Genomic DNA, 17,079 nt, shown 5'->3' on the forward strand with positions numbered 1-17,079 from the left:
TCTGCCCAGGCTCGCCACCCTTTGACCATCCCAGTGCTGGGAAACTCAATTAACACAACAAACTGGAGAAACGAAAGACACACAAATATTTTTTGGCCCTGAAATACAGAGTCTGCAGCGAAGACTCTCGTGTGTGTGCACACACAACCTCAACTCCTGGTGGGAAGCCACCTTGTTTTTCCTGTGTGCTTTTTCTTCTCCTGGAAAGAACTCTCTCAGGTATTTACAAACATTATTACATGGAAGAAGATGCCAGTAAACCATTAATTGAAGTGACAAGTGCAGGCAAATTCTCGTTCCCCCTTCCTCCCCCTAAAAGGGTGCAAGCCAGGTTGTGGTTGCTGCTGCTGCCGTCGCCTCAGGCAAACCCTCTCGGTTCCTCCTCCTCGCTCACTTGTTCTCGATCAGCGTTTGCACTTTGCAGACCAGATCTCTCGCGATCTTCAGGATCTCCTGCGCGTTGTGGTGCTCTGCCATTTCTGCACAAAACACACAACAGAAGTAAGAGGAAGGGGAGGACCAGTAGTGCGAGGAGCCAGAGGGAAAAGTGAGTGGAGGAAGCTGAGATTGCCTGGGAGCATACACTATTGGCCAAAATTGTGGAAACCATTTGGGAAAAGTGCATTTCTGAGGTTTGTTGGCTCATAGCACCATTCTTCTTCTTCTTCTTCTTCTTCTTATTATTATTATTATTATTATAAATACCATAAAATTATATATCAATGGAAAGATAATTTAATGAAGAATGTAATGCAACAAAGTTTGTTCACTTATTCCATCAAAAGTTATAGCCATTTAACCCGAAAAAGGAAGCACAACTAAGTGTTTGCTATGCAGCTTTTTTTTTAGTTGATATGCAGTTGTGCTTTTTCAAACCTCAGAAATACACTTTTTCCAAAAGGTTTCCATAGTTTTGGCCACTAGTGTATATATCAGCTCCTTGTTTTTGTTGTTGTTGTTTAGTCATTTAGTCGTGTCCGACTCTTTGTGACTCCAGAGCACGCCAGGCACTCCTGTCTTCCACTGCCTCCCGCAGTTTGGTCATGTTTGTAGCTTCCAGAACACTGTCCAACCATCTCATCCTCTGTCATCCCCTTCTCCTTGTGCCCTCAATTTTTATATCAACTCCTAACGAGCTCAACTGACCAGTTAGCTAAGCTTTCACTAGAGGAATATACAGCAAAACCTTATTTGGGATAAGGCTATTCCAGCCCCATTACATGCACACTTGCAACTTAGAGGACCAGAGCTGTCCATGTAAGATAGATTAATTTCTTCTTGCCGCAGTCAAGTTGCAGTTACCCGGCCCACCTTGCCGAGTCACAATAGTCCATAGCACAGTTTTCTGGACTAAATTTGACAATGGAGTTCTGGATGCTTTAACTGAAGCACTATGTGCTCATGTAATGGCCATGTTAAAGCTGCAGAGCACCCTTGGGTCGAGATGGCCTTCTAAGTGTTTCTTATCAGTTAAAAACGCTGAGCCAAAACAGCTGCTCTTCCAGCTCCTGTTCCCCAATTAAAGATATGGCTGTTAAGCCCACGCAGAAAACAGATAAAACAGATACACTCCTTGCCTGCATGTACCGATTCACATTAACCGCTGAGCTATCTTCACCTGGAAACTACAAAGAAAAACCCAACAGCCCCATTTTTGGAAAAGTTCCATGTCAAGGAAAATGCTAGACTAGGACGCTGACCCTGCTGAGATGCAGTGTGTGCCTTTTTCTTGTTGCACAGCAACACTCCCATCACAGGAGCCCCTTCTGTACTCTGTTGCACTTCATCTGAGAAACAAGTTCACAGCTTTCAGCTTGAGATGAGAATAATCAGAAAGGAAAGCATCGCTTTATTTCCAAGTGGAAGCCTCGAACCTGCCGTTGCTCGGGCATTTTAAGAAACAAAACAAACAACCCAAAAATGATTAGAAGAAGCACAGTTTTGAAAGTTGCAGCCTGCTCTCTTGATTCAAGGTGGCAACGGGTTGTATCCAAAAACAGACAAATGTTTGCTCCTGGATCTCAGAAACCATCACACCAAATTTGGTGACAATCTCGAGTTGTTCTGAAAGGTTTGGTCTGCCGCCTTGATTCAAAATGGTGTGTGGTGGTATCTGAACGCAGACAAAAACCTGCTCCTCTGTCTCAGGAACTATCATGCCCAACCACAGAGAACAGGCGGAAAAATAGGCAGCTTTCCAAAATACAGATGATCAGGACTGAATTCTGATCTGCTCCTGTCCTCCCTCTGCCCAAATCCCTTGCTTCCTAAACAAACAAATAAAAAGCTTTCCCTAAACGCCCGCAATCTTAAACTGAACAACATCGAAGTCCTTGAAAAAAGAATAGAAAAAGAGAGTGAAATTGCATTGAGCTCGGCTCCCTTACCATTAAAAAACTTGATGATATCAGTAAAGTCCATGTTGTTATCGCGGATAATCTCTCGGTAGGCCTCTACCAGTGCTAAGGCAATGAAAAGGACAAAATGTTCTGAAGAGATGTGCTTTGCTGCCCAAATAACTTCCCACACTGTAAAAACATCCTCGTACAACAATTCTGAAGGGAAGGAACAAACATTGCAGAGAGCATCCAGTTACTCAAGCGCATCATGGTCACAACAGTTTTCTTGACGACATTAATCCCCCCCCCACTGCCCTCCCCCTGGGGGAAAAATTAAGACTACAGTGGTACGCTTCAGGTTACAGACTCCTCTAACCCAGAAATAGTACCTTGGGTTAAGAACTTTGCTTCAGGATGAGAACAGAAATCGTGCTCCGGGGGGCGCGGCAGCAGCGGGAGGCCCCATTAGCTAAAGTGGTGCTTCAGGTTAAAAACAGTTTCAGGTTAAGAACAGACCTCCAGAACGAATTAAGTTTTTAACCCAAGGTACCACTATAATAAAAATAATCTCTAATGGCATCTTTAGACTTGGAGGGGTCACCTGCCGGGGATGCTGTTGCTGCATTCTGAAATGGCAGAATCTGCACTAAGCACACGTTGGGGTCAGACTAGATGACCCCCAAGATGCCACCCAACCCTTTTGGTTCCATGATCAATATGTGGCTCAAGCATCTTACCTCTCTTAAAATCCAGCAGGAACCAGCGGTAGCAAAAGTAGAAGTGAGTGTAATCCCCGTTCTGGTGCATCAGTTCAAAGAGTTCAGAATCCAGAATCTTTGGGGGGAAATTTGAAAACACCAACAACAACACAGAGACAAAAATGAGTTCCAGTTTTAAATATCTGACAACACAGATATCCGAGCGACAACACAGCTGTGCAATCAGGGGCTTGCAAGGTCTCAGGATTTTGAACCGTGAAGATTTGGGAGCAGGCCACACCTACCATGGCCTGACCATCAGGTGAGATTATTGGGCCTCCAAGGGGGGAAGAGGTGGGGAGTTCAAGGCAGGAGGAGGTAGGACACTTGATTCCTAAGGTGCCACAAGGCTTTTTTCGGTGAAGGGGCTGCAGCTCAGGGTCCGCGTCAGAACCTGGCTACCTTTGGCAGATGATGGGCTCCCAGCTGGCCACCACATTGAAACAGAATCCCAGCCAGGTGCTCTGACTGGCACTGGGGACCATCTTAATTTCCCACAATGCCCTTCTTCACACGTTCTTCTCTCTCTCTCTCTCTCTCTCTCTCTCTCTCTCTCTCTCTCTCTCCTTCTCTCCCTCCCTCTCTCTCTCTCTCTCTCTGTGCCACTCTCCTTTACAATCTCCTCTCTTTCCACCCTTTGGCATCCATTCTTCCCCTCACACAAACCCCAGTCAACCATCGTTCATTATCTCTTCCAGCCAAGTGCATTATCTCTTCCAGATTTAAGTTTGCAGACACCTCCCTGCCCTAACGTTCCCTTCTTCCAGACCTGCCGGCCTGATCTCATGCATGTGTCTACTCAGAAGTAACGTCCCAAGGAGGCGTTTGAGCTGCCTTCACAACCCTGCTTGAGAACTTTCCCCCTTTTAGGGAGATGCGCTGAGAAGTCAGAAGAATTGCACGGTTCCCATAGGAACTGGCCCCCTGCCCAGAGACAGCAGAGGTGGGGAGCTGCTCCAGCTCTTCCCTCCCCACCGTCCTCAGCTCTGGGCTGCCAGGTGTCCAGAGAGGAAACTGAGCAGAGGATGCCCATCTGCACTCAGACGCCTGACCACGGAGTGTGCCGGCTAGAGCATCTTTCCAAAGGATTCTAGGCCGCTCTAGCTGCCGCGCTCCGTGGCTGAACCTCCTCTGTGCAGGGATAATGGGAAGAAATGGGAGACGCTGCACTTGTGAGCTGGGAATCAGATACAGTATGTCTGAGAGCCACGCAAAGCTTGCGTACCTCTGGATTTTTACCCATGTGCTGATGGGGCCCAGAGGGAGTGCAAATGGGCAGCAGTGATGCCATCCTGCCCAACGGCCCAAAATCTGCAGCCAGCGCCACTACAAGATCAACAGCAGGGCCATTGGACAAATGGGATGTCTGTCCCAGCATTCTTCCAGGAGACTGAAGGAGGGATCAAGCCTCGTTTGGCCTTTAAGTGCCAGGCAAATTCTGTGCCATTGACTAAGTCTGCCAACCTGGCGCCCGACAAATGTTTGAGACTACAACTCCCATTAGCCAGAGCTTGCTGGGGGTGATGGGAACACAGAAAACTGTCTTATATCGGTGGCTGGGTATTGATCCATGTAGCTCAGGATTGTCTACAATGATTGGGAGCAGGATTCCAGAGAAGCGTCTCCCGTTTCTACAGAAGTTGCTGGGGATCACTCCCGAGGCCTTCTGCACATGCTCTATGACCCCTGTAGTCAAAAACATCTGGAGAGCACCAGCTGCACTAAAGTTTTGGGGGGTGGGCTTTAATTGTGGGCAGCAAATCATTGGTTTAGCGCTGCTGTTTGGGTGTTGTATTTAATTTGGTTTCAGTCTTTAGTTTTGTGCCCATTTTAATTTTGATAAACTGCCTTCAGCTTCAAACGAACGGAACAGGACAACTAAACATTATTTTTTTTAACATAGGCATGCAAAGCCCCACCTGGATCAAGGACCTCATGTTTGCAAAATGTGTGTCCATGGCACCTCCGTTAGGGAAATTTTGACTCATTCTCTTCATGAGATGGGTGAAGCAACTGTAAGCCAACTCGTCTGAAATCAAACGCAGACAGATGTTAATTTAAAACAAGAACGGTGAAGCAATGCTTTTTAAAGAGTAAATCTGCTTTTTAATCAAGAAACAGTGCAATCCTATTATACATGTTTACTCAGATGTAAGCCCTACTGTGTTCAATGGGGATTATTCCCAAGTGTTTAAGGTTGCAATCTAAGGCTGAAATCCTAACCCCACTTGCCTAGAAGTAAGCCCCATTTAATTCAATAGGACTTACTTCTGAGTAGACATGCTTAGGCTTGAACTATGAACCAGCACATCCATCAGTTGTATTCAAAAAAAAATTATTGATACTTGCCCATAGATATACAAAAATTCATACTCCATGCAAAGTATCTATTATATAATACAGTGGTGCCTTGCAAGATGAAAAGAATCCGTTCTGTGATTCTCTTCGTCTAGCGGTTTTTTCAAGCAAGCCCATTGAAGGATTAGCGGATTAGCGCTATTAGCGGCTTTTAGCGGCTTATCTGCTGATCGGATCAGCTGATAAGCGGCATAGCGGCTTAGAAAAAAGGGGGGGAAAGGGGGAAAAACCAGCAGGAACTCGCAAGACATTGTCGTCTTGCGAAGCAAGCCCATAGGAAATTTGTTTTGCGAAGCACCTCCAAAACGGAAAACTCTTTCGTCTAGCGAGTTTTCCGTCTTGTGAGGCATTCGTCTTGCGGGGCACCACCGTACACAGAAAATAAATGCTTGATCTAAAAAGGAATGGAGGCAGAAAGAAGAAGAAATAAATAAATAAAGGAAGACAGAAAAAAGGGAAAGGAGAGAGAAAAGAATAAAGAAAGATAAAAGACTTTCAGTTCTCTGTCCTGCAGCTAAATATAGTATTCACTCATTAACCACATCCAACCATTCTGCCTTCTGTATACCAATATTTCTTCAAACTTCAATTCCAGATATTACAAGTTCATTTTCTCTCTCACGCAAAAAAAGTCCATCAATAAGTTGTATTTAGAATAAAATTGTGTCAGGGCCAGGGGCCAAGTCCAGCCAACTGGTGTCTCCATAACTGGGCAACTGCAGGTCATGGGCCAAAATCAGCAGAGTAATGGAAGTTCATCTTTGTGTAGAGTACAAAGGAGTAAAACACACAGGCAGAGTTCTTCAGTAAAAGTTTACTGAGGTTTTTAAAAGCATACAGAAACTTGCTGGAATCCCCAACAAGGCAAAAACCTCGCTTTTGCAGAAGCAAAAACACATGGTATATGCAGAAACCAAAATAGAGAGAGAAAAAGAAGACGATGAAGAATTCAGGCAGAGCTCAGTGGCAGGTTTATATCTCTGTCTCTAAGCACTGACCTTGAGTTCTTACAGGACTCTATGAATAACAACAGCTGTGGACGTGCTTTGTCCAGAAAGCACGAGAATATTCTAGTAACTTCTAGTAAATCCAGGAAGATTCTGCATCCACCCCTGATAAATTGTAAGCTAAGGTAAACTATGGATTAGCATGAACGTGCAACTGTGATATAAATGAATATATATTTTTATATGGGGCTGCACAGATACCATGAAGACTTCTAACCTTTGTCGAGTATAACCATGAGTGGAGCCAGGAGGTCACACATTCCTTGGACGTAGCCAACGTCTAAATGTTCCCAAACGTAACTGCAACAGAGGGAGGAGAAATGGAGTCATACGCTTGAAACGTCTCTTAAATGAACTGCTTCCGGTTAAAGGGCAAATTTGCAAAATGTAGCTTGGAACTTCAGTTCAGCCAAAACAAACTAGGATCTGGAGGAAGGATCTCAAGAAGCTTCGCTGAGCTTGGAACGTCCTGAAATTCTTATTCTCCTAACTTGGTTTTCGAACCATATTATCGTTATTCGCTTCTGTAGCTCTCCCAAGCTCCGCCCCTTGCTCCAACAGGCTCCGCCCTCAAACTGCCAGGCTCCACCCCTGCTGAATCCCGGACTCCGCGCCTGGGAGCCTCCCGGTTCCACTGACCTGCACATAATGTTCCGTAGTTTCTCCAGGTTCTCAGCGGTGAAATACCAATAATTCCGATCACACCTCTGTACGTCTTTATCAATTCTGTGCAAGTTTAAGGCAACAGTGTCCAACATTTCTATCTAGAAGATACAAGCACACGTCACAGAGGTGTTGCTGAATAAAACACGACTTCTCTGTTGCAATCTGAAATTTTGGAAAGTGGTGTGTGTTTTAAAAACACACACACACACACACACACACTACTAATTTTTATTTATTCTAATCATCATTGATTTATTAATTGCCTTCTGTAATGGGGGGAAGAGAGCAAAAAAAGGCTTTTAACCGCCACCACCCAAAAAAACCCAAGAGGTTCAAATGCAGTTTTCATTGCATTTCATTCTTTCTCTACAGCCAACATGAGGACTAGTATCTTAGAATTCCTTTGGGAATTCTGTGTGGGACCTACTCAGTTCTGCAATTCAGTGTGATTGATGCAGATCTGTCAAAACATAGCCTATGGAGGTCCCCCTGGACCAGGTCTAAGGTTCCCCAACTTTGAGCTAATGCAGGGGTTGTCAATCTGGTCCCTATCGCCCACTAGTGGGCGTTTCAGGATTCTAGGTGGGCGGTTGGGGGTTCTAGGGCACAAGCTGAATCCTCCTTCCATCAAGCACTGGTGGGCGGTAAGGAATTTTTACCATCACGAAAGATGCATTACTGGGCGGTAGGTACAATAAGGTTGACTACCCCCCATCTAATGCATCCCAGGCCTTCATTTACATCAGGAACACGGCTTATTTCATTCTGTGTTCCAAGTGCAAGAGCAACCCTTGTGAGGAGACAGCAAATCAACTGGACCCTTTTCTCCCATAAAAACACCCATTTGCTGAGCTCTGCAGCGGAGGCCCTGCTTCAGGCACCCTCGCTTATTGAGGCCACTGGGCGCAGGGCCTTCTCTGCAACAGCACCCCAGTTATGGGCACATACTCCTCAACCTGCAGAACTTACAGAGTCATTCCTCTAAGCAACACTATATTGCTTTAGATGCCTGCTGAGAATTCTTCCGTTGAGGCCTGTCTATCCAGACTCAAGATTGAGATGCTTATATTTCTTTTCGAAAGTTTTGTTGATTTTTAACTTTGTTAAAATATGTTCAGCTTTGTTTAACTTTGCAATATGCCCTGCCAAAAAAGAGGGCATTGTTTTAAGTTCGGAGGGGAAAGAGAGGGCAGGAGATGGCAGGGCCCAATGAAACAGACCTAAAGGGTTCAGACTTTTTGGATCACCAAAATGCAGTATTCAGGGCTGTCCAAGAGAGTAGGATGGAAGAGTGAAGCTGTGGCTCTCTCTAGATGCTGTTGGGACTCCAAACCCCATCAGCCTGAGCCAGCAAGGCCAATGGTCAGGGATGATGGGAGTTGTAGTCCGGCAACATTTGAAGGCCCACCGGTTGCCCATCTCTACAGGGTCCCTCTTACCTACCGTATAAGACGCAGAACACACAGATATGGCCTCCTCTGCAGGTTCCTTACAGTCCATCTGGGAACAGAGCTGTTCCTCAATTACTAAGTCCTGAGGTTCCGAGCCCTTGGCTTGAGGGTCCTGGTCAGAATCTTGCCTCTGTGGATCGGAGCCAGCTTCCTCCTCAGCCCCGTCCTCAAAGCAGACACTCTGCCCGTCATCAATGCTAGACAGGATGCCAGACGTGACGGAGTAATTCCGGGAGGACGGGAGCCCAGAGTCGGGGGAGTCAAATTCTACCGACTGCTGCTGCTCCATGGCCACAATGACTGTTGGCGCATCGCTGCAGCCCCCGGTCAAAGATGGGTCTTCCTGAACCTTCAGGTCTCGCTCTACCGAGTCCATCTCATCGACGGATATAAACACCTGAAGGGCAAGATGTTTATCATGAAAGGAAGGAAGGATTAAACGAACACAGCAGGAAGGTGAAGGTCTGATGCACCACCTGATACAGTTGGAAGAACTGGACATGGAGGAAGGGGTGAATTTATTTCATGGGCACAAAACACCCCATGTATGAGATAAGGCAAGAGGTCCGGGGTCAGCCAAGCCAGTCGCTATGGCAATGGCCCAGTACCATCTATATAAGTGATTAAGACATGTCAGCTCATTTGTCAGTCCATGAGTCCCGCCCATGAGTCAGAGTCTGTCTTACGTTTTGGAACTGCTGGAGCAACAGAAACACTTTCTACTTGTATATATCTGTATCTGTATCTGCAAAGGCTACAAGCTTTATGTAAAAATCAACGTCCAGAACTGTATTGCTGAAGCCTTATCTTCCGCAGCAGTAAACTATTTTGGACCTTAAAACTGCCATGGTGTGGTGACTAGAACTTGGATGAAAAGCGGCACAGAAATATAATAAATCAAATCTAAATCAAATCAATCTGCTGGGGGAGAGGCTGCAAGCAGGCTGTGGATGGGCCTAGATGGGGGTCCACAGCCAGAGCCAATGATGGGCAGGGTACCCTGTTCCCTCTCCCTCTCCAGTGTGGTGTGGTGGTTAAGAGCGGTAGACTTGTAATCTGGTGAACCGGGTTCGCGTCTCTGCTCCTCCACATGCAGCTGCTGGGTGACCTTGGGCCAGTTACACTAGTGATAAAGCGGGATATCAAATCCAAACTCTTCTGTGCCACCTCCTTCTCCCCATTCCCATTCCCTTCTTTTGCACCTGCATGAAACTAGAGCAATGGCCAAATGAAATTAGGCCTCAGGCCAACTGGGGCTCTCAGGCCTCTAGTTGCTGACCCCTGGTCTAGATTTATGGACCTTTGGTCTGACCCAGCAAGGCTCTCTGCATTATGTCACAGCAAAGAGGGACGTAGAACAAGGCACATTGCCTTACATCGTTGCTGATGGTGGAGTCCCTGTGGATCAAGCGCTGGACGTGGCTGTCTATGCTGCTGCCAGAGGAGAATTTGGTGGCCGTTTGAGACTCCTTCTCCCGAAGCTTCACAATCACCTCGCAGGCTTTCCACTCGGCCATCACTTTCTGATACCTGAGCGCAATTTCCTCGTCAACCTTCAGAAAGGAAGGGGGGGGAAAGGCTGTCAGGAAGTCATCTCTGGAAAGGCCTTGGGAAACCTCTGCAGGTTTTCATTTAAATATATATATTCTTTATTAAAAAAAAATCAAAAGTACAAAATTACAAGTGCATAGAGTGAGATAAGACACACACAAAAAGAAGGAAACAAGAAATAGTATCCACGTAGAAAACAAGACAGAACAAATAAAAAATATATATTGTGCGCATTACAAAAAAAGGGGGGGTTCTGAAAGGTTTTCACAACAGGGAAAGCTGAGGCTCTTCAGACAATGCTGGACTACAACTCCCATCAGTCCCAGCCTGCCTGGCCAGTATTGAGGGATGATGGGAGTTGTAGTCCAGCAACCTCTGGAGAGCCACAGGTTCTCCACTCCTGCCCTAGACAACAACCTTAAGCCAAGTACCACTGTTAACACCATTGAAATTAACTCGCAAGCTTTCTCAGAGGGCTTTAAATGAAGTCTTAACTTCTCCTCAGGTGCCTTTCAAATCTTCTGAAGTCTTCACTCTAGTCCAGGATCCACTGTTTCCTCAGCTCCACTGCAATCCATCACCACTGCGGCCTCAGCTCTCCCAAAAGTGACTGGGGGAGACTTGCACGCCTCTCCTGCAGCAATTCTTAGCTTTTTCTCCCAAGTCAGGGATGGGAAGCCTGTGGCCTTCCAGAGATTGCTGGACTATAACAGGGCGGCCCGTCCCATTTCGCCGCCTGAGGCAAAACAGAAACATGCTGCCTCCTGCTACCTCAGCCCTGAGTCGCACGCTGGCAGCTTCCAGCAGAATCTCATTGAACGCCACTGCCGGCACTTTTCCTCACTTCTGTGGTGACAGTGGCAGGTCAGGCGCCGACCCACAGGATTTTGCTGCCTCATGGACCAATTGACCACGCTGATGGGAGTTTTGAGCCCAAAACGCCCCTGAATTATAAACTCGTCTTGTCCATGCGCACCCGAGGTTCTGGTGGGAGAGAAGGGGGCCCAGGGTTGGGCAGCATCGCCAAATGAAAGCTTTCAGAACCCTACCTAAGAATCGCTCTTTGACTTGCCACTAATCTTATCTTAGCTGCAAGAAAAAGACTTTGAGGAGGGGGCTAGCAGGCTGGGAAAAAGAGGCAAATTGTCCTCCTCCTCCAGACTTTATCTGCACACTTGTTTCTGGCCAAAAACCCCAAGGTCACGCTGACCTTGCAGCCTGCAGCTGTTCCCATTTCTCTCCTGGGACAGAAATGAGAAACTTCAGGACTCTGCAGATGATCATTCATTTGTCATTAGCATCTTAACCTCCGCCAGTGAGCTCTGGGTAGATTCTTCCTGTTGCACATCTATTGTCGATTATAACCATCATTTGTCACTCCCGCCTAGGGAATAATTACATTTTGGTTTGCCGTAGGGAGATGCTGGAGGGTTGCATACACATTGCACTTTCACTTATATGTTGTTGTTATTGTTGTTGCGAGCATTACCTGACATTTTCAGAAGGTACAATTAACATTATTTGGTTTTCAGGAGCAGTTCACGTGCTTTTTATATTTTAAACAATTCATGTTTTAAATCGCAACCCTGGAGATAAATATAAGCCCAAGCTGGGTCTGCACAGCGACCCACACTTTTTGCTATTTTCATGGGTGCTGCTCAGAAGCAAATCCTCTACCTTATCTCTGGGGGGGGGGGGGAGGTAACCAGCAAGAAATCACCAAACCCACCCTAGTAGTCTGGTGTACCCTCAGGAAAAACAATTTCTACGTTACCTCCGGGGGGGGGGGAGGGTAAAGGTTTTGATGCCAAAAAATAACACAATTCTCCTGTTGTTTATGTGGTTTTCTAATCAAACACAGATTTACCAAGCTAAATGTTATCCCATCACAAAAATAATGCCAGGTTTGAATTCCCCACACCCAAAAAACTAATTTTAAGACTCCTCACTGAAGCGGGTGGCACTGTGGGTTAAACCAGAGCCTAGGACTTGCTGATCAGAAGGTTGGCGGTTCAAATCCCCACAAAGGGGTGAGCTCCTGTTGCTCAGTCCCTGCTCCTGCCAACCTAGCAGTTCAAAAGCACCTCAAGTGCAAGTAGATAAATAGGTACCACTCTGGCGGGAAGGTAAACGGCGTTTCCGTGCGCTGCTCTGGTTCTCCAGAAGCGGCTTAGTCATGCTGGCCACATGACCCGGAAGCTGTACGCCAGATCCCTCGGCCAATAAAGCGAGATGAGCACCGCAACCCCAGAGTCAGTCATGACTGGACCTAATTGTCAGGGGTCCCTTTACCTTTACCTATAGGTTTTGCTCCCTAAAACGACATACCCTAATACACAACAAGGCGGCTTTGATAGGCCTGGTCTATTCAGGGTACAGTCTTGTTCCTGGACTGTAACCCTTCAGACTGGAAGCAGAAGGTTTCTCAGCCCAACTTAGAGGTGCTGTGAGCTGAATCTGGGGCGTTCTCTGTGCAGGGCTCTGAGACTGAGCCAGCAAGAAGCCACAATGAACTCCACACCCGGCTAGCATTAGCGCCAAAGTGATGTGCCAAGAAAGGCAGGGGCAGGACAAATTAGGAGGAAGGAGACTTGCCAAAAACCGTACAGCCAGGTTACCTGCCTGATGTCAATAGGCAGGGAGTTCCAAAGTGTAGGTGCTGCTTCTCTGAAAGATTGGGGGATAAAAAAAATGAAAGAAGGGTGGGGCTGAAGGGCTACAGCCTTTGGGGTTGGGCTAGACGACCCTTGGGGTCCCTTCAAACTGTATGATTCTAACCCCTTTGTATCTCAGTGGTTCCCGTCCCTTGGGGGGGTATTACCCAAGGGGTTGCCTAAGTGGTAAAGGGGCAGTGGGCGTAAATGACTCTCAGGCTTTGAAAAGCTGTTATTGCTGGATCAAGGTCATCCATCTTGTTGAATTAATTAATTTAAATAGGTTTCAAATGGATTTTGAATAAATGTGCAGCTAATTGTCAGCGTTTTGTATTTTATTGCATCGTTATCTTCCTTAGTGGGTTGTGCAGAATGGAATTCTGAATAATGCTTTTAATAGGATTGTTGTTGTTGTTTAGTCGTTTAGTCGTGTCCGACTCTTCGTGACCCCATGGACCAGAGCACGCCAGGCACTCCTATCTTCCACTGTCTCCCGCAGTTTGGTCAGACTCATGCTGGCAGCTTCGAGAACACTGTCCAACCATCTCGTCCTCTGTCGTCCCCTTCTCCTTGTGCCCTCCATCTTTCCCAAAATCAGGGTCTTTTCCAGGGAGTCTTCTCTTCTCATGAGGTGGCCAAAGTATTGGAGCCTCAGCTTCAGGATCTGTCCTTCCAGTGAGCACTCAGGGCTGATTTCCTTAAGAATGGAGAGGTTTGATCTTCTTGCAGTTCATGGGACTCTCAAGAGTCTCCTCCAGCACCATAATTCAAAAGCCTCAATTCCTCAGCGATCAGCCTTCTTTATGGTCCAGCTCTCACTTCCATACATCACTACTGGGAAAACCACAGCTTTAACTATACGGACCTTTGTTGGCAAGGTGATGTCTCTGCTTTTTAAGATGCTGTCTAGGTTTGTCATTGCTTTTCTCCCAAGAAGCAGGCGTCTTTTAATTTCCTGACCATGTCACCATCTGAAGTGATCATGGAACCCAAGAAAGTAAAATCTCTCACTGCCTCCATTTATTCGCCTTCTATTTGCCAGGAGGTGATGGGACCAGTGGCCATGATCTTAGTTTTTAATAGGATAGGGATGTGTTTATAGAAGCAAGGGAATGGGGCACCAATATAGTTTAAGAACAACACTGCCTTATCTGGTGAACCTGCCCCAGAGGATGCATCTAGGACCAAGCCTCCCCAGGGAAACAGAGGTTTGCCTTTTCTGTTGGTGCACACAGCATGGGATTGCTGGCAAAAGTTCTTCTGCAACCATTTGTAATTCAAAATGCCCAGGGTGGAACTGAGAGCGCAATGGAGACACTTTGCCGTTGAACCTCCCTGTCTTAACAGCATCTTCAAGGAACACTCCTTTCCTCACACCCCCAAAAATACCAGGTCAGTTATCAAGCATCTAAATATAACCTGAAGTACTCACCCGACCCATCTCCTTCTTGGTCATGCCAAACTTGTAGTGTCCCAGCAAGAACGGCCACACCTCCTTCCGAATGTCGTGCTGCACCCCACCATAGTAAACTCGCCGGAGGAGCTCCAACTCCTTGTAATTCTGAGCCAAAGAAAGGAGGGAGAGAGATTTGTTTTACTATTATTAATATTATCATTATGAAGACTATTACAATGAGTTAAAGTAGAAAAAGAAAGAAAAAGAATACATAAAACCTTTTAAAACAACATGACAGTAAAATATAATTAAAATTACTCTATAACATATACGTAAATGGATGAACTTACTGTTTCACTCAAATATACATTGATTCCTGGGTCACAATAAATACCGTACTTTCCAAATATCATTACATTTTCCCACACATAATCTTTTGTCTGAAAGCGACCTGTTAATGGGCTGGCAAAAGTTGTCGCATCTTCCATCCATTCACTGAAAGAGGCCACGTTTTCCTCTTTCCAATGTATCAATATCAATCTTTTTGCAGATGTAAGGGCACAGAGAATCCATTTAACTTGCCCGATTGCCAAGCCCCATATATTAGGTATATAATTTAAGCTAATGCTATCTTCTGGAAATTTTTAACTCTTTCCTCATTATCATAACAAAATAAAAAAAAAATCCTTCCAGTAGCACCTTAGAGACCAATGGTCTCTAAGGTGCTACTGGAAGGATTTTTTTTATTTTCTTTCGACTATGGCAGACCAACACAGCTACCTACCTGTAACTCATTATCATACTTATACAACCAAAAATTTTCTTCCAAAAATTTGCCAGCATCTAACACTGTATAAACATGAGTTTCAAAGAAGCAAGGCTGCAGGAAAAAAACAATGCAATGACCCCAAACTGAATGTTGAAATCCTGCACAGAGCAGGAACAAACTCCCTGCGTCATCAGCAAATGTGTGTGCTGAATTCGACTTTAGAATCGTAGAACTGTGGAGCTGGGACACTCAGAGTCATCTAGTCCAACCCCCTGCATTGCAGGGATCACAGCCACCTCCCACCTCCCGCACACCTGGCTTGATCTGTGAGGCAGGTGGGTATGGTTAGAGATGGGAAGGCCTAAGAAAAAATGTGAAGAATTTGGGGGGTGGGTCCTAATTTGAGCAGTGGGCCAAGAAAAAAAACCCCAGAAGGGTGTGTGTGGCTAGTGTTAATAATATTAATTTATTACAGTAATACCTCGGGTTACAGACGCTTCAGGTTACAGAGTCCGCTAACCCAGAAATAGTACCTCGGGTTAAGAACTTTGCTTCAGGATGAGAACAGAAATCGTGCTCCGGCAGCGCAGCGGCAGTGGGAGGCCCCATTAGCTAAAGTGGTACCTCAGGTTAAGAACAGTTTCAGGTTAAGAACGGACCTCCAGAACAAATTAAGTTCTTAACCCAAGGTACCACTGTATTTATACCTTGCCCATCTGGCTGGGTTTCCCCAGCTACTCTGGGTAGCTCCGAACAGAATGGTGAGGCCTAGTGTGTCAAATTTCATCCTTACTCTAAAGCAGTGTTTCCCAAACTTGGGTCTCCAGCTGAACTACAATTCCCATCATTCCTGACCAGCTAGCTAAGGATGATGGGAGTTGTAGTCCAACAAGAGCTGGACTCCCAACTTTGGGAAACACTGCTCTAGAGGATTTCTGGAGGACCTGCTGGGTCAGTGACTAAAAGGCTCTTCATTGGAGGCTCTCTTCCACTCCTGGCTGTCTGGGGCTATCATTTTCCTGCCTTCCTTGGGAGCATTTTGAGGCAACTGATAGAAAACAATATACAAGAGAAAATAGGCCTTAATCTGATTCAGCAACGTAATAAAAAAAGGGGGGGAACCCATCGACACTTAACCTGATTGCATCTCATAATGGTTTCTTAATGGCCTGTTATCATCAAGTGCATCTTCAATGGGCTCACGGCTATTTAAGCAAATTGATTTCAGAGAATCTGCCGCAGGACTAGGAGCCTTACGGGTTTGAGTACCAACTCCATACATCACGGCAGCGTCCGTGGAAGGCCTGTGAGCATTTCTACTCAGGCGACAGACGCCATGGGCCAGAATCTTCCTGCTAAGACCAGGGGAGCCCTGCCAGGCCAGACGGCAACAAAATCCACCCACTGCCGTTTCCTTTGGTGGCCAGCCCGAGCCCGAGAGCAGGGCGCAAAAGCAACAGGCCTCTCATGCCGTCGACATCTTCTTCCCCGGCAACTGGTGCTCAGAGGTACACTGCCATGGCGCATGGAAGTTCGATTTCAGCTGTCAAGGGTGGGACTCATCATCAGACCCCTCCTCTGTGGATTTATCTACTTCCTTTTTAAGCTGTCTAAGCCACTTTGAAGCTTTTTGGGTTGTTGTTGTTGTTTACAACTGAGTGTGTATGAATTTTACGAAATAGATAAATAAGCCGGTGGTCGTTGGCCGCTTCCAAACTGTCTGCAAGGGAAAGTGGCCCTTAGAGTTAAAGTCTCCCCACACCTGATTTTATAGATAGATGGACAGAATGGAAAGAGGGAAAAGCTATTTGTGCGCATGTGCACTACATACGGTGTGTTTCTGTGTGCGCATGCTTGAGATTCTTACTATATCAAGCAGCAGAGCATTTCTATAAAATCGATCAGTGCAGAGGGAGGCCTCCTACCTTCTTGTCCTTCTGATATTTGCTCCAGACCTCTTTCGTCAGGCCCCCCGCAGCACTTGTGGGTTTGTCCGGAGGGATGATGGTGTGGCTTACCAGGGCAGACAGGTGCGTCCGGACGGTGGACAGGTGTCGGCAGTAGGCGAGCCCTGAGTTCGAGGGGGAGGAGAGAGAAAAAGATGGTTAGCAGAGAACTGAACGACATGCC

The 17,079-nt window shown here is 46.3% G+C and overlaps 1 protein-coding gene across 8 annotated transcripts in view; it reads right to left on the reverse strand.

The window, feature by feature from the left end:
• Positions 1–250: 250 nt before the first annotated feature.
• The window catches only part of SGSM2 (small G protein signaling modulator 2), an 80,271-nt gene continuing 63,442 nt past the window's right edge, over positions 251–17,079 (reverse strand). For 7 of the 8 annotated variants that reach the window (XM_081172889.1, XM_081172886.1, XM_081172885.1 and 4 more), the window contains 10 exons: positions 16,875–17,020; positions 14,217–14,345; positions 9,956–10,132; positions 8,572–8,976; positions 7,102–7,226; positions 6,680–6,762; positions 5,017–5,126; positions 3,077–3,173; positions 2,388–2,555; positions 251–479 (listed from right to left, as the gene is read on the reverse strand). In XM_081172889.1, the coding sequence (XP_081029015.1) occupies positions 391–479; positions 2,388–2,555; positions 3,077–3,173; positions 5,017–5,126; positions 6,680–6,762; positions 7,102–7,226; positions 8,572–8,976; positions 9,956–10,132; positions 14,217–14,345; positions 16,875–17,020 (1,529 nt within the window). In that variant the 3' untranslated portion in view covers positions 251–390. The remainder of the gene's footprint in view (positions 480–2,387; positions 2,556–3,076; positions 3,174–5,016; positions 5,127–6,679; positions 6,763–7,101; positions 7,227–8,571; positions 8,977–9,955; positions 10,133–14,216; positions 14,346–16,874; positions 17,021–17,079) is intronic. The other variant, XM_081172887.1, reaches the window with a different exon arrangement.

This window comes from Podarcis bocagei, assembly GCF_964188305.1.
Source record: "Podarcis bocagei genome assembly, chromosome: 15".
Lineage (NCBI taxonomy): Eukaryota > Metazoa > Chordata > Lepidosauria > Squamata > Lacertidae > Podarcis > Podarcis bocagei.